Genomic DNA, 22,763 nt, shown 5'->3' with positions numbered 1-22,763 from the left:
GATCTGGCGTTACTTCCATTATGTCCACAGTTTAAACACTTCAAATTAAATTATGTCCACAGTTTAATTAGACTTCGGATTCTGTGTTATGACTGAACTTACATTTTTCCTTGTTGCTGAAGGTGAAAAACCCTACAAGTGTACTTGGGAAGGATGCACGTGGAAGTTTGCCCGCTCGGATGAGTTGACCAGGCATTACCGGAAGCACACTGGCATCAAACCTTTCCAGTGCCCTGACTGTGACCGCAGCTTCTCTCGTTCAGACCACCTTGCCCTGCACAGAAAGCGTCACATGCTGGTCTGAGTTTCTCGCTGTTCACAATGTAATCCAGATCAGATGCAAACTATTCACATAGGTTTTCTTAACCAAGATTCAGCTGGGCTGAATCCTTCAACAGATGAACACTTCCATGTTCTCAGCACCTGAAACACAAACAAAGCTCATTTTGCTATGTGCAGGAGTCATGGTTAACAATAAGGATGACTTTATATTAGTGCGTAACATTCCCCACTTTATCGTCTCATTGGTTCATTGAAATTGTCAGAATTTCCTCTGATTAATAGGCCTTAATGTTCTTGCCAGAGAGATTCCTTCATTACCATAGAATGCTGCTCTTTGCTATATCCTTCACCAAAACTACATCCTATCTAAAATGGATTATTTTTGTCAAAAACAGTGCTATCTCTTTATTGTGCAGTGATTGGTTTGTGCTTTGAATTATAATATTTTTACTGTGAGGGTGGAGGACTTCATGAAATTCAAGCTCTAACAACTGTGAAAGAAGAAAAGACCTCAAGATACAATTGGAGTTCCTCCAGTATTTTATGTGTGTTGCTCAAAATTTCCAGCATCTGCAGAAATCTTTTCTGTCTCCATTGGAGGAAACCTGCTCCCTCGGAACTTCTTTATTGCCATGTAGCCAAATATCCAGTGACATTTCTTCAGTATATTTATTGAAGGTGAACTCCCTTCAGTGGTTAAATTTGTATTTCAATATCAACTCAAGCCAGTTCATGAAGTTAAGCACCAAAGATACATCTCTTCATATTGTTCCACATATGAAGCTACCAGAAATTTCACCCATTAGAAGGCACAATTACCATTTTCTCAAGACTTTCAACAATGATTCTGAAATTTAATAAAGGAAGAAGAAGAAGAAAAGACAATCCTTTGCACCTGAGGTTATAAGCAAGTGGTTCAGGAACATAGTTATGCTTTTCTATATAGCCTACCTTTTCATTGTTGATTGGATCAAATATTTTTACTTTTCAGATTTTTTTTTCACCGACTTAAATAAGTGGGTAAACACAAATGGAAAAAAAAAGTTCACAGAACAAATTGTCTAAAATTAACAAGAAAATTCTAAATGTTGAATCTTTACCAGTCACTTGTAAAATTGTCAGTAAATTATACACTGTTTTGCCAAAATTTTCTTCCTTATAATCCAGATAGTTCAAAAAAGTCTTGCAATCACATTCTGAATTTAACAATATTGACCTAATTGTGAACAATGGCAAAACATCAATTTACATCAGCAAGCATGACTCTTACTTAGTCATCTGAGTGAGAAAGGAGGTTGTTTCAATATATGTCTCAAAGATTTCAGTTCTCATCATTAGTTATTCTAGCAGCATAACACATTTGTAATTGTGCAGCTATTCCTGACATACTCCTATAGTTAGTAGAAAATAATGCAATAACCAAAAGCAGCATTTGGTCTGTCCCAGTCAACCTTAACCCAGAACACCCTGAAAAAATTAGGTATATTTGTTGAAAAGAAAAATTGTGAAAATCAGTACAAGAAAATACAATCTGCCAGTAAGGCATTTACTGCAACATGTGTAATATCTTGCTTAATTATTTTAAGGTATTGGGGCAATAATATTAAGCTTCTCAAACAACATCAATTAGTTAACTCTTTGTTAAGTATCTTTACTATTGGACCATTGCTTGCAGTTATTGAAGTTTTATAAGCTCTCATTGTAGCCAGTCAACAAATTGAATACTTTGAGTATATAAGTGGCAAAACTAATTTTTCTACATATCACTAGGACAGATCTGTGTAACATTACTGTTACAGTCACTAAAACATTTCAAAATGGAGTGTATTGAAATCCAATTTTTTCTTGTTACTTCCATAATTTGAGAAGAGAATTTTAGCTGAATTGGAATGGCTTATCAAAATTAATCACTACTAACATTTCCAATACATTGACTGTAATATTTTTCATTTAAACTTTTAAATGAGCAGGACACACAGTGATAAAGCATTATAACTTATATTAAGCTAAGTTTCAATTACCTGTGAAAATATGATTGTAAGCCACACATTGCTAACATCCTCAGCCATAAATCACAGCTTTTAAAATACACATCTTGAATTATTTCCCTCTACTTAGAGACTGAAAATAAGTAATCATCAGCATGCTAGTTTTCAGTTTACCTTCATGATTTGAGAAATCATTTCCTGTAAGATGTGCATTGTGACTCCTGCAGCAGATTGGGATATGTATATAAATTAATTTAATGCAGTTCAATCTACCATATTCCATAGATTATATTCTTGCAATTTGAAATGCATTTATTTTTACAGGCCTTCAATGTTGTTTAAAGTACTGACCAGTTTGAGACTGAATCCAGAAAAGAAGGTAAATAAGTCAGTCTCCAATTTGTACAGTTAGTTAATCCCAACCCAGACGCTCCTGATAACACTGGAGATTCTACAATCTGTCTCTGGAAAAAAAATTAAAAGTTGCAGGACTTTCTTTTGGCAATCAAAATCAATAACTTGCTGCAATAAAGCAGATGTACATGTGGCTCTCAGGGAAGGACATGGCTGTGAAGTTGTCAATGATTAAGTGGACCTGCACTATCCTATGGTCGCAGGTGAAAATTAACTGATCAGTAAATAACTCAGGGAGAGTATAGAGGTATCTAGATCCGTGGACTGCAACCCAACAGCAAACCAATCAGTTCAGGGACAGAACTGGAGCTAGATTAGTTTTTTTTTCTCACTTCATTTTGGTTGAAAATTGGGTTTTTAATTCATCTTGGTAAGGTTAAGCTTTCTACATGGAAGATCAGAATTTCACCACATAGCAAATTAGATCGAAGGGGATCAATATTCATCTTTAGTTGTTTTCACTAATATAATAGTGCCTTTGGATTAAAGTCTGTGTTAGTGCAAGTGACCAGAGGTGAATTTTTACCCTCTCTTGTGTTTATAATTTCAACCAACATGTGAATGTGGAGAAGAAGTAAATGTTTAGATGATCTGCATCAAAGCAGTAGATTGAGAGTAGGTCATTGCTGATAGGAATGTCTGTCTGGAATAGAATTACAGGTAATGCTCTGCTTCGGGGGCACAAGATGTTACATTCTGTGCAATAGGACAAGAATAGTAGAAACCAGTAGTTCACATACAACGTGGTAAAATATTGCTAAAAATTGAAATATGTGAACACAACACCTTGTGGCAGCTGGCCTGCCTTATGGACAGTAGTCATACATATTCTATGTTTCATATTAAAGAGTGACTTATTTCCTGTAAGGAAGCCGTGTGGGTGATATGTTGAAGAATTTAAAATAAAATGCACTTGAAAATGGGTGTAATCAGGTAATGTTCACAACATGAATAATAATCTGGGAGTATTTTTTGGAGAAGAGATGTGAAAATAAATCACCTCTCTGCTTTAAAATTAAAAAAATAAGTAATAAAGCAGAAAGAGTTTTAAAAGACTACGAAGCACACATTATGTGCTGTGTCATATACTGAGATGGGAAGGAGGATTTAGATGCATACACAGTTTGAATCTATTCTTCTCATCTTAGACATCTAAAATGTGAATTTTTATAATTTTTTGAGGGGAACATACATTTTGGTTTAGAATTTGGTTTTGGGATAATAGTTAGAGAAGCTTATTGTGACGGTATAAAAGTGATCCTGAACAGATGAAATAAAAAGTCAAGGTGGTAACAAATATTGTTTTCTTTTTATTTTCATAATCATATAGAGGGGCAATTATAAAAAGAGGTTGAACCAATCTAAGCATGAGTAAGGTGAACAGTTAATCATGTTCCTACTATGTACAGCGATGATATTAAGCAGTGTATGTAGCTATCAATTCTACATTTTTCAGAAAAATATTCCTTAGAAGTTTAATTTTAATATGTAAAGCTTTTAATAGTGGCACTCAGACACTATTTCTGTTGTACAGCAGTATTTGTTTGGTTAACTAGAAATCAAATTAATTTTTCAATAATAGTTCCACTGATCCATGAATTTAACATTATTTTTCTGGATGCGGGAAATGCTGAAAATTAATTCATTTCGGCATGAAAACAGTGATTTAAAAAAAAATAGTTGCTGCTTTTGTTTCAAAGGAATTCAAGAAAAAATTAATAATTAGCAAAATAATTCATGGGTGAAGAATTCAAAACAGAATTAAACAGAATTAATTAAATTATGTCCCTCCCTACCAATCAAATTGGATGGATTTTATCAACATTAATGGTGGGGAAAGCGATTCAACATCATTGCAGCAGTGATAGAACCCTGTTCATACTGCCCTCTTCCCCACAGGTCCACAAATTTCTCCACCTACTCCAGATTTCCAACTGGTGCAGATGACTGCAACAGTAGGTAAAGCTGGTGAGGGAAAAAGCTAACTCTGTTAGAAAAAGACTTCTGATTTTCAAAAGAATATTATAAATTCTTACTGAAAATGCTAAACACTCATTAGGCCAAATAGCATCCAGTAAAGGGATTTCAACTGGAAACATTAACTCTTGTTTCTCTTTCCACGGATGCCACCTGACCTACTGAATGTTTCTTGTATTTTCTGCTTTTATATCAGATTTTTAGGATCTGTAGTTTTTTTAAAAATTCAAATCCTTGTAGGGAACAGAGAAATTTCACTGCAAATCATTATGTTATTACTCATATTTGTAAAAATAATTCTCCCTTTTCACCATTATGTACTTTCACTTTAGATTTAAGCGTTCCACTGTTACATGGCTAAGATTATTTCATCTGGTCAGCGTCTCTGCAAGCCTGCTTTTGAATACTCCAGCAGATTATTGCTAATAGCTTAAGCAGTAAATTGTGCTGGAAAATATAGAACAACATAGGATTATATTTCAAGAGTTAAGATTAAATGAGTAATTCTGGGTTTATATTAAGTCTTGTTAACTTTATTTAAATCATTTAATAGTGTATGCAGTCGGTATAATTAAAGATGTGAAATTTTTAAGATATTTTTACTATTTCTTCAACATTTCTGATTGTCCCATGGGAGTTTAGTAATGACATTTTGTCATATCAAACTGTGAACACAAATTTGTACTGTACAGTCTTCTTATTCTGTATTCAATATACACATACATATATATGTGTGTGTATGTATCATACATCTGTCAATAAAACTCTATATATACAAAAAACCTATACTTCTCTTCAATACTATGTACATGTTTTGTAATGTTATGCCTAATCAGTTAGAGAATCTTGTAAGTCTTATCACATGAGTCTATGTTAAGCATAAATGGAATTGATGGCTTTGTGGCAAAGTTTGCGGATGATATGAAGAGAGGTGCAGGGGTAGGTGGCGCTGAGGAAGCAATGCAATTGCAGCAGGACTTAGACAAATTGGAAGAATGGGCAAAAAGTAGCAGGTGGAATACAGTGTTGTGGAAGATTGTATTTTGGTAAAAGGAACAATAGTGCAGACTATTATCTAAATGGGGAGAAGGTTCAAACATCAGAGGTGCAGAGGGACCCTGAGCGTCTTCATGCAAGACTCCCAGAAGGTTAATTTACAGGTTGAGTCTGTGGTAAAGAAGGCAAATGCAATGTTGGCATTTCTTTCAAGGGGAACAGAATATAAACGCAAGGAGATAATGCTGAGCCTTTATAAGATGCCAGTCAGGCTGCACTTGGAGTATTGTCAACAGTTTTGGGCCCCATATCTCAGAAAGGATGCATTGTCATTGGAGAGAGTCCAGAGGAGATTCAAGAAAATGATTCTGGGAATGAAGGGGTTAACATACCAGGGGCATTTCACAGCTTTAGGCCTGTACTCACTGGAATTTGGAAGAATGTGGGAGGATCTCATTGAAACCTATCGAATGTTGAAAGGACTAGACAGGGTGGATGTGAAGAGGATGTTTCCTGTGGTGGGGGTATCCAGACCCAGAGGGCACGGCCTCAGAATTGAGGGGTGATCTTTTAGAACAGAGGTAAGGAGGAATCTTTTTTAGCCAGAGAGTAGTGAATCTGTGGAATGCTCTGCCACAGACTGGTGGTGGCCAAGTCCGTGAGTATATTTAAGGTGGAAGTTGATAGTTTCCTGATCGGTCAGGGCATCAAAGGATATGGCAGGTGTATGGAGTTGAGTGGGATCCGGGAAAAGCCATGATGGAATGGCAGAGAAAACTCGATGGGCTGAATGTCCTAATTCTGCTCCAATGTCTATTGGTCTTATGGTCTAGATCATTGGAGTTATACAAAATAATCAATTTCTGTGCAAAGAGGAAATAAATGTTCCACATCAATAAATACTCACAGCACCACTGTGAGCTGACTCCACTGTCAGCCACTCCAGAATACACTTGCTGAGGTATGGGGGTAGAATTATTGCCACTGGAAGTTTACCAGTCTGTATCCTAGTCAACACTTGCACCCAGCATAGATTAGGGTGCAGCCTTCCACTGGTGGGAGCCAGTGCCCTTTCTGACACCACCAGCTGGAGAGACAAGAATGACATCTGCCCAAAACTCTGGCCTCCAAATCTCCAACATCAACCTTACTTTTAAAGTAAAATGCTTGTATCCCAAACAATCAGAGCCCGTACTTGTCCCAAATCAATCTGCCTCACATTCAGTGGGCAGGTTTCCAAGTCTGCCAGCTGGGAAGTGTACGAAAGATCATGCTGCCCTCCTGGAATCCAACCAGACACCTCAAAGTTCAAAGTAAATTTATTGTCAAACCACATACATGTCACCATATACAACCCTGAGATTCATTTTCTTACAGTCATTCACAGTAAATACAAGAAACACAATAGAACCGATGAGGACAGACAAACGATCAATGCGCAAGAGACAATAAACTGAGCAAATACAAAAAAAAAGATAAATAAATAAACAATAAATGAGATGAAGAGACTTTAAAAGTGACTCCTTAGGTTATGGAAACAATTCTGTGATGGTGGGGGTGGGCGGGGGTGAAGTTATCCCCTGTGGTTCAGGAGCCTGATTGATGAGAAATAATAACTACTCCTGTACCTGTTAGTATGGGTCCTGACACTCCTGCACCCTGGGTTGTATCCACTACTTTTGTAGGCTCTTCCATTCAGGAGCATTAGTATTTCCATATCAAGTCATGATACAACTATTTAACAAGCTCTCCACCGCACATCTATAGAAGTTCGTCAAAGTTTTAGATGACATGCTGGAGCTCTGTTACCCTACTGTGTCTGGTCTGAAAGTGCTCCATTATGGGCGTATCTGTGAAGAAGTTCATTCAGAATGCCATCAGAAAATCTATGTGTGCACTGAGATAGAATGTCCCATGAAATTGTGACTAAGGGAACATAAGCCATTTCTTGCCATTAAGAGTTTGAGCAAAGCTAACTATAATTGTTCTAATTCTGTGCTTAGGCCACATCCAGACATGGCTTTTTATTGAGCCAGGCACATTGTGATTCACTTTCATGAATTTGTACATTTGCTGCCACACAACAGAAAAAAAATTACGCAGAATCTCAAGTGCAGAGGCAGCTGACGTCACCTTGAATTGAGTGTAAAATTACATATTAGAAATTGAAGTATTAGAATAATTAGAGATTCGCAAAGGAAGTTTCCTCATAAAATCTTAAAAAATACAAATAACCAGCAATCCTTGGTAGGGAACAAGGAATTGATTACTGACAAATAAATGTGAGGAAAATGTTCCAAATTTGTCATTTGTGTCTCATATTTCACTCGTTCTGTAATGAAATGAACTGCACATAACAACATCTAATGTGGGTGGATGAGCTCTGTAATTTGGATCTCTGGCACAAATCCTGTGAAGAAATTCTCTTAACGGTTAAAATACACATGTGGGCTCCTGGCAAAGCATTGTCTTTGAAACTGCTCCAAATTAATCTTTCAGCAAGATAAAAAATTGTCAGACACACCACAAGGGGAAAAACACATGTGAGAAAAATACTTGTTGGTTTCCATTACCAGATGGTTTCAGGACTGGAGGACGTATTAAAGCTGATGGGTAAAGGATATAACAAAATAAAACACTTTTAATGCAGAGATCAGTTATTATTTGGGTCTGGTACATACCACCTGCAAGGAGAGGATAAGAGGGTCAATCATTGCTTTCAAAAGTAAATTGGATAGGTATTTAAGGGATATTAATTAAAAGGCTAGAGGAATAGAGTAAGGGAATGAAATTGAACTGATTATTCTACAAGGTGCCAAAATTGACTTGATATTTTGAAGATAAGAAATAGAAACATATCTTTTGAACCTTCTCAACCATTCAATAAGAGATAGAGGATTGCATGAACATTGACAAAAGACTGATTTCATCTGAAGCACTATTCAATAAAACTAACTATAACAGAATGTCCTCTCTTCCAAGATGCCATGAGTAATACCATAAGAGATCGGTCACGTTATTAATTACATTGTGATTCATGCCTTGTATGGAAGAAGGACAAACAAAAACAGAGCTACTTCCTGCTACACTGAAACCCACATTTTGACAGTAGTGTTGTAATGCTGTTCTAACGTTGTGACCTCAGTCAAGTCTTTCAACAGAGCAGAGGATCAGTAGTTAAATTGCTCATATTGTGCAATTTGTAGGTATAAAGTATTCCAAGTCACCTCCCTGTCTTTTTACTGGAGAAGACCTTGTGCTCAGGCTGTAAGGAATGGAAGATATATAACTGTGATATTTTTCTAGAAAGAATACTGAGCAAACGTAATGCAAACAGTATAAATATTTTACACATGATTAATGGCTCAAGTAATAAATTTCCAGACTCCTAGGAGAAGGGCAGCAGTTGGCTGGAAACACCATCACCTCCACAGAGGACCATAGAATCCTACAGCACAAAACAAAGACCTTCGGCCCACTATGTCCATGCTAGCTGTTGGTAGCCAGTCCATTGTCTTCTATGCCTTGGCAATTCAAGTACCTGTCTAGCTGCTTCTTTAATGTCATGGAAGTATCTGGCACCATCACCTCTTCAGAGAGTTCCAGACTTCAGATACCGTCTGTGAGAAAAAAAAGTCAACCTCTCATCTCCCACCTTAAACCAATGCCCTCTATCCTTAGCTCCTCCGCCATCAGAAAAAGAGAAATAGTGGAATATATTATCTATTTCCCTCTGTCTGATTATCCCTTAGTCTCATCTGCTCCAGGGAAAACGAATATAGCCTATCCAGTTATTCCTTATAAATGAAATCCTACAGTTTAAGCAAAATTTCTTTGGTATCCTCTCCAGCACAATCACATCTCTTCTTATCCTGTTCATACCATATTCTGATTTGTAAATATATTGTTAGGCCTTCATCATCTCTGAGTCAAAACTTTGGAATTTGCTCCTTAACCATAATATGGGAGGACTGTTTACCATGGAGTCTGCACTGAAGACAATCTATTGCCATCTTTTCATGAACGACTAGAACCGGTCAATAAATATGCCTTTGCCACCATTACCCACTTCCTATGCAGTGGCATAACAAAAAAAACAGAAAAGCAATGAAAAACACAGTCTCTCTTCACTATGCAAATAGAAAAACAGTTCAGGTAGCGATTACCTACTTCCATCCTCAGGCCTCACTCAAGCTCACGATTCCCACTTTCACCTCTAATCCATCCCCTTTCCCTAAAACTTGAGTCCCGTTCCTCTGACTCATCAATCTAATTCTACCATTCCTGATTCCCAGCCTACCCAGTATCTCCATCTCCCAGTATCACAAACACGTTTCAGTCCTTCTCCCTTTCTACTATAAAGACAGCATGCAATGCCCTCTTCCTCTTGCCACGCAAGATTGTGTAGCTACAGACCCCCTGAATTCCGACATCAGTGGCATCTGAAGTGCTCTGCTGTTGCAATACACTTAGTTTTTTTGGATGCGGTAAAAATCCTTGGTGTGCATGTTTTTTTTCCCTATGAATGTTTGCTTCCAATTATAGAGCTAGAGAACATCAGCAAGAAATCAAAGTAGTATAACAGATAGCGTAACACTAATACAACGCTAGCATCCCAGGTTCAATTCCACTGTTGTCTGTAGGGAGCTTTTATGTCTTCATAGGAGCACAAGGGTTTCCTCCAGGTGCTCCAGTTTCCTCCCACATTCTGAAGACATTCGGGTTAGTAGGCTAATTGGCACGTGCATGGAATTGAAAAGAGTGGGCTCGTTAGCCAGGAAGCCTGTTACCTTGCTGTATCTCTAAATTTAAAAAGGAATGCAGGTGGCAAGTCTTTACCGAGAACCTGGTGAGAATGCGAAACTCACAAACTCAGTGGCTGAGGAAAACAATGTAGATGTCTGAAAGTTGGATAAACTTCTGAGGGAGAAGGATGCACAGATGGAATTAGATGAGCAAGTATGACAGGAGGCTGGAACTGACCTTAAATGGCAGCCTGAGCTATTATCATGATCGTGTAAGTTGCTGGACTAGAGGTTCAAGGAATGACTAAAAACTTGAGTTCAAATCCCACCAAGGCATGTGAGAAATTTCTGGGTGGCACAGTGGTGGAGCTAGTGTAGCTGCTGCCTCGTATCCCCTGCGAATCATGTTCAATCCTGATCTCCGGAGTGGTCCGGGGGAGGCAGGTTCTCGATGTGACTGCATGCATTTCCTCTGGGTACACTGGTTTCCTGAGGCCACCTGGACTGATAAGATAATTAGGCACGGTAACTTGTCCCTCAATGTAGAAAATGGTGGGGGGGGGGGGGGGCGGGGTTGCGGCAGGGGAGTGTCCGTGATAGGAATGTAGGGAGAAACTAAGAAGGGAAATGAGTGGAAATGGGATTGCGCTGTGAGTTGGTGTTAATTCAATGGTATGAATGAATAGGGAAGGGTGGGACTTCTTTAATGCTGTGTTTTCTCTCAGCTGCATTATAGATGGGAAGTAGTTTAGTCAATCGGGTGGGGCCGCAGGAAGGAAGTTGTGAGACCAAACCTCCAGGATTATTTTGAACATGAATTAGCAACACAGGATACATTTGGAAATATCAAGACCAGCATAAACAGTGTGTATTTTAAACACACTGTATCTGCCCAGTAAAAGCAAGTTACAATCAATCCAAGGATTTACTTGAATTAAAGACAACTCTTCCTAATATATAGAAAATGAAACAGTAAAAGAAAATGTATTAACTAGCTTAAGCTTACTTCACTTTCATTAACCACATTTTAATAGTCTGAAGTCCAGACGTAAATAAAAGTTATGACATGCCCAAATACACCCAACATGGGTGCCATAGTAACAGAGCGGTTACTGTGATGCTGTTACAACTCAGGACATTAGAGCTCGGAGTTCAATTCCGTATCATCTGTAAAGAGTTTGTACATTCTCCCCTTGGATGCATGGGTTTCCTCTGGGTGCTCCAGTTCCCTCCCACAGTCCAAAGACGTACCGGTTAGGAAGTTAATTGATCTTTGTAAATTGTCTTGCGAGGGTTAAACAGGTGGGTTGGTGGGCGGCACAGCTCATTGGACTGGAGGGCCTATCACTCTCTGTAGCTAGGTTAATGGACCAAATCCCCTTGGCTGTGGCTAATGGTTCCATAAGACATAGGAACAGAATTAGGCCTTTCAGCCCTTCGAGTCTGCCCTTTTAACCCCTTCTCCCACTAACCTTTCACAATTACCCATCAACCTCTGCCTTAAATATGCCTCCACAACTATCTGTGGCAATGAATTCCGCAGATTTACCACCACATACTGCTTGCATTCAAATATAACACCTTTAGTCCTGTATTTGTCATTCTTTTCAGTATTCCTCCTTTTACTTTGCAAGCCATCCCACTGACCGCAATTTTGCCCTATCATCTGCTTGTCCTTCCTGACAGTCTCAATATACAGTACTTCAGCTTGTAAACCAACATCCCTATCCTCAGCCCAATCACTCCGGTTTCCATCCCACTGACGAATTAGGTTAAATCCTTCCTAACAGCTCTAGCAAACCTGCCCACAAGGATATTGGTTCCCCTTGGGTTCAGGTGTAGCCCGTCCCTTTTGTACAAGTCATACCTTCCCCAAAAAAGAGCCCAATTATCCAAAAATCTGAAACCCTGCCCCTGTATCAGTTCCCCTGCCACGCATTCATCTGCCAAGTAATCCTATTCTTGCCCTCACTAGTTCCAAAACTGAACCCCAGGCTAACAAAGGCCTGATATACCCATGAGACTTAATGAATAACAGATGGACCCATGAAGTGCAAAGGGTAAGGTAAGCATTTTTTAAAATATTTTGATGTTTATATTTATTTCAATTGTTTTAATGAGTTTTGAATTGTCTATACATTTATTTTTTTTAATTATCTGAATCAATTTTACCAGTTGTTCCTTGTCTCTCAATACCTTTGATAAAACAATGCCAGTAAACAGGTATGGTTTTTGTCTGATGACATCAACAACAGCAGTTGCTCACCTGAATGCTCTTTTCTGCTTTATTGTTTCCCTATTGATACTGATCACCTATTACTTACACAGTGTTTCATTATAGCAAAATGAAAATGCAACCAAAATTTTAAAGAGGGAAGAATTCTACTTTGCTCTGATGCAGTTGGATTGCCCCCTAGTGGTTCCTGATGCTCAGAATGCCAACATAACCCCACTGCCCCTCTCATTGGCCTCCATAACACAACAACATAAAAGCTCACAGCAAGAACGTGGAAAATGTGAACTGCTTGCTATACGTTAAGCCCTCAACCCCATCTCAATGATGATGAAATTTACTTCAGCCTTCACTCCACTAGCACAAGCTTTGGTCATCTGAGGTAGGTCCTGATGTCAAGCATCAGTGATCTTGCTGTTCTACATCCATGCTTCTACAAACTGGATCACATCCAGTAGGTGCCACAAGGAGCTGGAAAAGTACCACCAGCAGCACTGTTTCTGTAAAATCCTCCAAATTCCTGTAAGGATGAGTGAACCTCACGTCAGTATCTTCCCAATTTTGAGGCCCTAGTCAGTTACATTGAACAGGCCACATTACTCACATGCCCATCACCAGATTTCAACAAAGCATTCTATTTCCAAGCTCTGTCATAGCAAGAAATTGTTAGGGTGCAGAGAAAAGTCGAGTCAGAGAATTACAGAGACATACAGCACAGAAACAGGCTCTTTGGCCCATCATGTCTATGCCAACCATCAAGGATCCGTCTATACCAATCTTACTTACCAGCACCTAGTTCAAGCACTCGTCTACGTGCCTAGATGTTGAAAGTGTGCTTGCCTCCAATACTCACTCAGGCAGTGCATTCTAGATTCCAAACACTCTATGGGTGAAAGAAAAATCTTGTCACTTTCTTTCTGAACCTGCTACCCCCTACACTAAACTTATGCCTTCAAGTTCTACATATGTTAGTTATGGGGAAAGGTTTTCTGTTATCTATCCTATCTCTGCCCCCTAAAATCATGTGTACCCTCAGCGTCCTCCATTCAGGGGAAAACAAGTCCAGCCTCTCTTCATAACTTAAAGACTCCGTCCTGGGCAACATCCTAATGAATCTTCTCAGCGCCCTCACCAATTCCGTTCAATTAAGTATAATTACATTCATCCTAATAATGTGGTAATTAGGGCTGTACTCAGCACTCCAGCTGTGGATCAATCAATATTTTGGACAGTTGCCCCATAACCTTCCTGTTCTTTTGGTTTGGCTAATGAAGGCAAATATTCTGCTTGCCTTCTTCACAGTCCTAACTACCTGTACTGCAAGCTTCAGCGAATTGTGGACATTTAAAACAAGATTGTTCTTTTCCTCAAAATTCCAGTTACTATGTGTATCCTACCCCATTAGTCCACCAAAAGTGCATCATGTCACACCAAGCAGGATTAAGTTTCATCTGCTATCTGCTGATCAATATTGTCATGAAGCCTGACAATCCTCTTCACTGTAAATAATCCTACCAATTTTCATGTCATCTCATTCCTATTAATCTTACGTCATACATTCCATCTGGCGTTAAAGTATACAATGAGAAGTCAGGTACACCACACTCTTCCAGGCATATAAACAACCCCTCACCATTATGTTCTGCCTCCTGTTACCAAGCCACCAGTTTTCTGTATTAGACCTTGCCAAAAGCCCTACAAAATTCAGTGATGTGCTCAGAGTTCCCTTGAAGAAGTAGATCATGACCCTTGATTCTCTGATTTATGACTATTCGAAGTATAAAAGAGTAAGCATTCAGGATGATATTGAGAAGTCAAAATCCATACATTGGGAACAAGAAAAAATCTGCAGATGCTGGCAATCTGAGCAACACACACAAAATGCTGGAAGAACTCAACAAACCAGGCAGCATCTATGCAAAAGAGTACAATCGACATTTCGGGCCAAACCCCTCCCTATTCTTGTCCTCACTAGTTCCAAAAATGAACTCTAGGCCTGATAAACCTATGAGACTTACTAAAAACAGATGGACTCACAAGGTACAGAGGGTAAGGCAAGCATTTTTAAAAATATTTTGATGTTTATAATTATTTCAATTGTTTCAATGGGTTTTGAATCATCTATACATTTAATTTTTTAAATTGGAGACACATAGAAGTCCTGAATGCGGGAGATGGAAAGAAGCTTCTCATGAACAATGCACTTGCCTGCTTTGGAAGCAAGTCATCCTCAATTTCAAGGCACTGATTAAGAACAAGATAAAACTTGAAAGGCCAGTGGGCTTTATGGCAACAGTTGGTGACTTACTTTGTGGGATGGAAATGTGCAATACTGGACTCAGTTAAATATCTGAATCCCTGCCGTTCCTTAGAAAGTGCTGGATTATGCCTTCAGGTCACTGGTGGTCTTCCTGAAGCTGTTCCATGTGACACTTCTCATGTTATTTATTCAGTTAGTTATTCAGATTAGGGAAAATCACAACTAAAATCTATTCTCAATCAGCCATACACACAAAAACACATACACACACACACACACACACACACACACACACACACATTCACCGGTGTACACACATATACAAACACTCATGTAGATGTGTGCACAAACACATACTGCAAACATGCATGCACACATATACATACATGCATATTGTATGTACATGGTACTGGCAATATACAGTGATGTTTTGCGAGCACTAAACTCCTAGATACTCTACTTGATATACTTCTTCTGAACTATGATCACTGCAATCTGCAACCTGCAACTTCCCCTTAAGAAATGTACTTTTGAACCATCTAAGTGAACTAGGATTTTACAATCTCCTGAAGGACTCAGTGAACTCGACTCTCTAGAGTTCCATCTATTATTTGTTTACATTTTTCTACTATTTGCACGATTTGGCCTCTTTTGCATGTTGGACATTTGTTGGTGTTGGTTGTGTGATTTTTTGCAGATACGAACATCACCAGGATGGGATTATTTTCAGACATATCTTTGCCTGTGCATATTTTTCTGTACATTTATGGATGTGGTTGATGGGAGTAAATGGGATAAGGGTAAACAATCAACATTTTGGGCTGAGACCCTTCAAATGTTTACTCTTTTATATAAATGCTGCCTGGCCTGCTGAGTTCCTCCAGCACTTTGTATGTGTTGCTTCTAATTTCCCGAGTGGCAGGCCTTCAACCAGAAAGGGGCACAAATGCTAAAATATTTTATGTGTGATTAATAGATTTTAAATATTGACTCTAATCTCTAGCTATGCCCTCCTCATAATGTCCTTTGTCAACTATATATGTATCATCAGCAAGTTCTCATATGAGCAATTTGAGAGGGAGAAGCATAGGTCACATGTATCACTATCACAATGGATTAAAGGGAATTACAGAGGAATGAGAGGAGCTTGCCCAGGTGGATTGGAGGGGGATTCTGGTGGGGATGATGGCAGAACAGAAGTGGCTGAAGTTTCTGTGAATAGTTCACAAGGTGCAAGATAGATCTGTCCCTTCGAAGGAAGTTCTCAAATGGCAGGGTTAGGTGACCGTGGCTGACAAAGAAAGTTAAGGACTGCGTAAAAGCCAAGGAAAGGGCATATAAAGTAGCAAATGTGAGTGGGAAGTTAGATAATTGGGAAACTTTTAAAATCCAGCAAAAGGCAACTAAAAAAGCTATAAGAAGGGAAAAGATGAAATATGAGAGCAAACTAGCCAATAATATAAAGCAGAAAATTAAATGTTCTTTCAATTACATAAAGAACAAAAGACCAGCTTTAATTACCTTGGTAGCTTTATATCACAAGATGCTAGAAGTAAAGTAGAAATAAAAAGAAGAATTGCCATTGCCAAAACCAAATTCCAAAAAATGAAACCCATTTTTACCAACAGACACATTTCTATGACAACAAGGCTTAAGCTACTAAAATGTTACATCTGGTCAATCTTGCTGTATGCTTCCAAAACTTGGACTATAACACCAGAACTCCAAAGAAACTTAGAAGCAACAGAAATGTGGTTTCTTAGAAGGATGCTGAAAATATCATATAGAGACAGGGTAACTAATGAGACAGTACTCCAACGTGCCCATACAAAAAGATCTTTAATGAGAACATTAAATGAGAGGAAATTTAAATTCCTGGGCCATGTCACCAGAAAGGGAGAAATAGAATGCCTTACATTACAAGGCCGTATGCCTGGGAAACGCGGAAGAGGAAGGCAAAGAAGAAAATATATGGATACTGTGAAAGAACTAACAGATCTAAGTGTGCAAGGTATCATTGACACTGCATGGGATCGTTCGATATGGAGTGCCATGATCGCCCAAGCATGTAATGCGCAAGGCACATGATGAAGAAGAAGAAGAAGAAGAACAAAGAATAAAAGGGAGGTGAGAGTTAATATTGGACACTGGAAAACGATGCTGGTGAGGTAGTAATGGGTGGAACAAAGAAATGGCGGATGAAATTAATAAGTACTTTGCTTCAGCCTTTGCTGTGCAAGACACTAGCTGTACGCCAGAGGTCCGTGAGTGTCAAGAAGCAGGAGTGAGTGCCATTGCTATTAGAGAGGAAAAAGTGCTAGGCAAGCTGAAAGGTTTTAAGGTGGATAAGTCACCTGGGCCAGATGGACTACATCCCAGAGTCCTGAGAGAGGTTACTGAAGAGATAACGGATGCATTGGTCATGATCTTTCAAGAATCACTTGATTCTGCCATGGTCCCGGAGAACTGGAAAAATACAAATGTCACTCCACTCTTTATGAAGGGAGGAAGACAAAAGAGAGGAAATTATAGGTCAGTTAGCCTTACCTCAGTGTCTGGGAAAGTATTGGAGTCTATTATTAAGGACGAGGTTTCGGGGTCTTGGAAACTAATAATAAAATAAATTACAATCAGCATGGTTTCTTTCTTTTTTAATCTTTTTATTAATTTTCAGGTTCATAAACATAGTAACAGTAGTAATACAAAGAGATTGGAATTACATCATTGGTAATAGACATATGCAAGTAAAACTACAGATAATACAAATATAATAGACCTCCCAAACTCTCAATATAGTTAATCATGATAACAGGAAAAATGAAAAAAAAACACAAGAAAAAAAACCCCAAAGTAACAAAAAAAAGGAAAAAAATCTAAACTAAACTAAACCAAAAACTGATCTAAACAAAAAACAAGGTTAGGCTAATATATTACATCGAATACAATCATTAATGTCGTCAACTCCGCTCCTCTATCCACATATTCTAGATTAATAAAAAGGATTCGGAAAAGGTCAAGCTACATCATATGAAAGTGGTGAATAAATGGCTTCCAAGTCTCTTCAAATTTAACCGAAGGATCAAAAATGACACTTCTAATTTTTTCTAAATTTAAACATGATATAGTTTGGGAAAACCATTGAAATTTAGTAGGGGGATTGGTCTCTTTCCAATTCAATAAAATGGATCTTCTAGACATTAAAGTAACAAATGCAATCATCCGACGAGCTGAAGTGGATAAAGGGCTATGTTCCATCACTGGTAAACCAAAAATTGCCGTAATAGGGTGAGGTTGTAAATCAATGTACAAAACTGTTGAAATAATATCAAAAATATCTTTCCAAAATTTTTCCAAAAGAGGGCAAGACCAGAACACATGAGTCAAAGAAGCTACCTCAGAGTGACATCTGTCACAAACAGGATTTATACGGGAGTAAGTCAGCATGGTTTCTGTGAAGGGAAATCTTGCCTGACAAATCTGTTAGAACTCTTTGAGTATGTAACAAGCAGGATGGACAAAGGAGAGGCAGTGGATGTTATTTACTTATGTAAATCTCGCTTCAGCTAGCGGCTTAATATAGGGGGTGATAGCCCCCGGCCCGGTCAAACTTAAAAAATTTTGTCTGGGTGGATGCTGCGCGATGTGTCCCTTGTTATAAATCAGTACCCCGAAATAACAAACAGTACACAATATGTGATTAAACGATTAAACTTTATACTTCTTACTTTGACTATATGGTTAGTAAAGACGATGGTGAGAAAAAAGAAAAGGGCCCATTCTTATTCCTAATCCAAACCCCGTCATGTCTAGTCATAACCCATACATTGCTGCTACAGAGAAACCACTACATTTTCAGTGAAACCTTACAGCATGTTACACTTAGATTTTCAGAAGGCATTTGATAAGGTGCCTCACATGAGGCTGCTTAACAAGATAAAATCCTATGGTGTTACAGGAAAGATACTGGCACAGATAGAGGAACGGCTGACATGCAGGAGGTTATGAGTGGGAATAAAGGGGGCCTTTTCTGGTTGGTTGCCAGTGACTAGTGGTGTTCCTCAGGGGTCAGTATTGGGAACCACTACTTTTCTCATTGTTTGTCAACGATTTAGATAGTGGAATTGATGGCTTTGTAGCAAAGTTTGCAGATGATGCAAAAATAGGTGTAGGGGTAGGTAGTGCTGAGGAAGAAAAGTGATTGTAGTAGGACTTACGATAAATTGGAATAGCCTAAAAAGTGGCAGATGGAATGCAATGTTGAGAAAGGTATGATAATGCACTTTGTTAAAAGGAACAAGAATGCAGACTATGATCTAAATGGGGCGAAAGTTCAAACTTCAAAGGTGCAAAGGGACTTAGGAATCCTCATGGAAGACTCCCAGAAGGTTAATTCACAGGTTGAGTCTATGGTAAAGAAGGCAAATGCAATGTTGGCATTTATTTCAAGGGGAATGGAATATAACAGCAAGGAGATAATGCTGAAGAGTCAGGCCGAACGTTTTGGGCCCCTTATCTCAGAAAGGATGTCTTGTCATTGAAGAGAGTCCAAAGGAGGTTCACAAGGATGATTCCAGGAATGAAGGGGTTAACATATGAAGGGCAGCATCAGGCATCTTTGGGCCTGTACTCACTGGAATTTAGAAAAATGCATTGGGATCTCATTGAAACCTACTAAACGTTGAAAGGTCTAAATAAGGTGGATGTGGAGAGGATGATTCCTCTGGTGGGGGTATCCAGAACTAGAGAGCACAGCCTCAATATTGAGGAGTGACCTTTTAGAGCAGAAGAAAGGAGGAATTTTTTAGATAAAGCGTGATGAATCTGTCAAATACTCTGCCACAGACTGCGGTGGAGGCCAAGTCCGTAGGTAAACTTAAAGCTGAAGTTAATAGATACCTTATTGGTTGAGGTATCAAGGGGTATGGTGAGAGGGCTGGTGTATGGGCCTGAATGGGATTTGGGATCAGCCATGATGAAGTGGCAGAGCAGACTTGATTGGCTGAACACCCTCATTCTGCTCCTATGTCATATGGTCGAAGTTCGGCCCTGATACACACAGTGACTTCATCTAAGTCATTAACGGAGAGTATGAATAGTTTATAGATTTTGCAATTTGTCTTGACAGCCCAATGGGTCAAATTTTCATTTCATTCTCTCAATTGGGAACATATCCACTCATTTTAAGAATTTCAACGTGTAATAGTGCCTTATTTCGTATATGTGTAAATCTGAACACTTTCACATTCAGCAGTACTAAAGCTTTTGCTTGATGAATTGAAAAGGAATTCAGTGAAAAGAGTTGATAACTCTGTTAAATTGTCACCAGAGCAGTTTTGGCACTACACTTAAACTTTAAATAATACTTCTGTTGTGGACAAGTAAAAATGTTCTTTTACTTTTTCCTGAAGTTTTATATCATTAAAACTTGTAGGAAATCCTTCCAATCCTTTATTTTATTTCAGGAATTGAAATTCATTAAAGCAGCTCAAATATTAAGCCAGAAGGTACAAATCTTCAGCCAGTGAGTGGTTCTGTAATAATTGGCCAGCTGACCACCAGAGGTTAGTTTGTTTCGGACTTCCACGACGGGGAATTGCAACTCCGATGTCAGATGTAAGCTAGAGGTTAGATGTCAGTGAATGTGACCTCCTATGCCACTGATGGATTCCGTATTGAATCCATGGAAGTAGCACAAATATCCTAAGAAAATGACTTCATGCCTGTGATATCTGCCAAATGTAACAAAATTTCATCCATCTGAACAAGGAAGCCAGCTATAAAAAGCTATAAGAAGGGAAAAGATGAAACATGAGGGCAAACTGGCCAATAATATAAAGCAGGAAATTAAAAGCTTTATCAATTATATAAGGGATAAAAGGGAGGTGGGAGTTAATATTGGACACTTGAAAATGATGCTGGTGAAGTAGTAATGGGGACAAAGAAATGGCAGATGAACTTAATAAGTACCTTGCTTCCTCTGTGGAAGATACTAGCTGTATGCCACAGGTCCGTGAGTGTCATTACTATTACAAAGGAAGAAGTGCTAGACAAATTGAAAGGTTTTAAGGTGTATAAGTCACCTGGACCAGATAGACTATGTCCCAGAGTCCTCAGAGAGGTTGCTGAAGAGAGAACGGATGCATTGGTCATGATCTTTCAAGAATCACTTGATTCTGGCATGGTCCAGAGGACTGGAAAATTGCAAATGTCACTCCACTCTTTAAGAAGGAAGGAAGACAAAAGAGAGAAAATTATAGTCCAGTTAGCCTAACCTCAGTGTTTGGGAAAGCATTGGAGTCTATTATTAAGGATGAGGTTTCGGGGTACTTGGAGACGAATGATAGAATAAATCAAAGTCAGCATGGATTCTGCAAAGAGAAATCTTGCCTGACAAATCTGTTAGAACTCTTCAAGGACGTAACAAGCAGGGTGGACAAAGGAGAGGTAGCGGATGTTAGTTACTTAGATTTTCAGAAGACATTTGATAAGGTGCCTCACATGAGGCTGCTTAGCAAGATGAAGTCCCATGGTGTTACAGGAAAGATACTGGCATGGATAGAGGAATAGCTGACAGGCAGGAGGCAGCGAGTGGAAATAAAGGGGTCTTTTCTGGTTAGCTGCCCATGACTAGCGGTGTTCCTCAGGGGTCAGTATTGGGAACCACTACTTTTCACATTGCTTGTCAATGATTCAGATAGTGGAATTGATGGCTTTGTGGCAAAGTTTGTGGATGATGCAAAGATAGATGTAGGGGTAGGTAGTGCTGAGGAAGCAATGTGATTGTAGTAGGACTTAGACAAATTGGAAGAATGAGCAAAAAAGTAGCAGATGGAATACAGTGTTGGGAAATGTATGATAATGCATTTTGGTAAAAGGAACAATAGTACAGACTATTATCTAAATGTGGAGAAAATTCAAACTTCAGAGGTGCAAAGGGACTTAGGAACCTCATGCAAGACTCCCAGAAGGTTAATTCACGGGTTGAGTCTGTGGTAAAGAAGGTAAATGCAAATAGGAATGAAGGTGTTGACATATGAGGAGCATCAGGCAGCTTTGGGCCTTTACTCACTAGAATTTACAAGAATGTGTGGGGATCTCATTGAAACCTACTAAATGTTGAAAGGATTAGATAAGGTGGATGTAGAGAGGATGTTTCCTCTGGTGGGTGTATCCAGAACTAGAGAGCACAGTCTCAAAATTGAGGAGCGACCTTTTAGAACAGAGGTAAGGAGGAATTTTTTAGCCAAAGAGTTGTGAATGTTTTGTATTTTTTAAAATTTATTACAAACAAAAAACAAAAAATACAGCACATCCACAAAAACCACAACCATAACAAAATCAAATTAAATATTGAGCAGCAAAAGAGAGAAAAATATAAAGGCAAAAGTAAACATACACAGCAGAGGTGCACTGCACCAAAACACCTCAGTCCTCACCCCGTAAGCAAGTCCAGTACAGGGCCTCATATCCTTTCAAAATGTCCCCTCTGTCCTCAGAGACAGTCTCAGTCTCTCCAAATGTAAAGTATTTGCCAGTTCTCTCAGCCACAGATCGTACATAGGCACGGAGTCCATTTTCCACACTTGCAGGATTAACTTGTTAGCAATCAATATAGCCATTTTTTCATACATATTGGCTGAAGATAGGGAGCTTGTTGCTTCAAGGATGGCTATGAGTGGGTCCGGTTCCCACCGCTTCCCAAAAGCCTCAGAGAAACAGTGAAAAATACTTTTCCAGTATGCATAAAGCTTACAACATGACCAGAATGAATGTGACAAGTTACTGTTCACAGATTTACATCTATTACAAACTGGTGAAACATGAGGGTAGAAACTGTGCAACTTTTCTTTGTGAATTTGATGAATGCT

The 22,763-nt window shown here is 38.8% G+C and overlaps 1 protein-coding gene across 9 annotated transcripts in view; it reads left to right on the top strand.

Moving 5' to 3' along the window:
* Positions 1-4,000, top strand: part of LOC140195117 (Krueppel-like factor 3) — an 81,525-nt gene extending 77,525 nt beyond the window's left edge. For all 9 annotated transcript variants that reach the window (XM_072252888.1, XM_072252890.1, XM_072252887.1 and 6 more), the window contains one exon: positions 123-4,000. In XM_072252888.1, the coding sequence (XP_072108989.1) occupies positions 123-304 (182 nt within the window). In that variant the 3' untranslated portion in view covers positions 305-4,000. The remainder of the gene's footprint in view (positions 1-122) is intronic.
* The last annotated feature ends 18,763 nt before the right edge of the window (positions 4,001-22,763 follow it).

Source organism: Mobula birostris, chromosome 3 (assembly GCF_030028105.1).
Source record: "Mobula birostris isolate sMobBir1 chromosome 3, sMobBir1.hap1, whole genome shotgun sequence".
In the NCBI taxonomy this organism is placed as follows: Eukaryota; Metazoa; Chordata; class Chondrichthyes; order Myliobatiformes; family Myliobatidae; genus Mobula; species Mobula birostris.
Note: the sequence above shows the minus strand (reverse complement) of the source record. Positions and strands in the feature narration are given on the sequence as shown.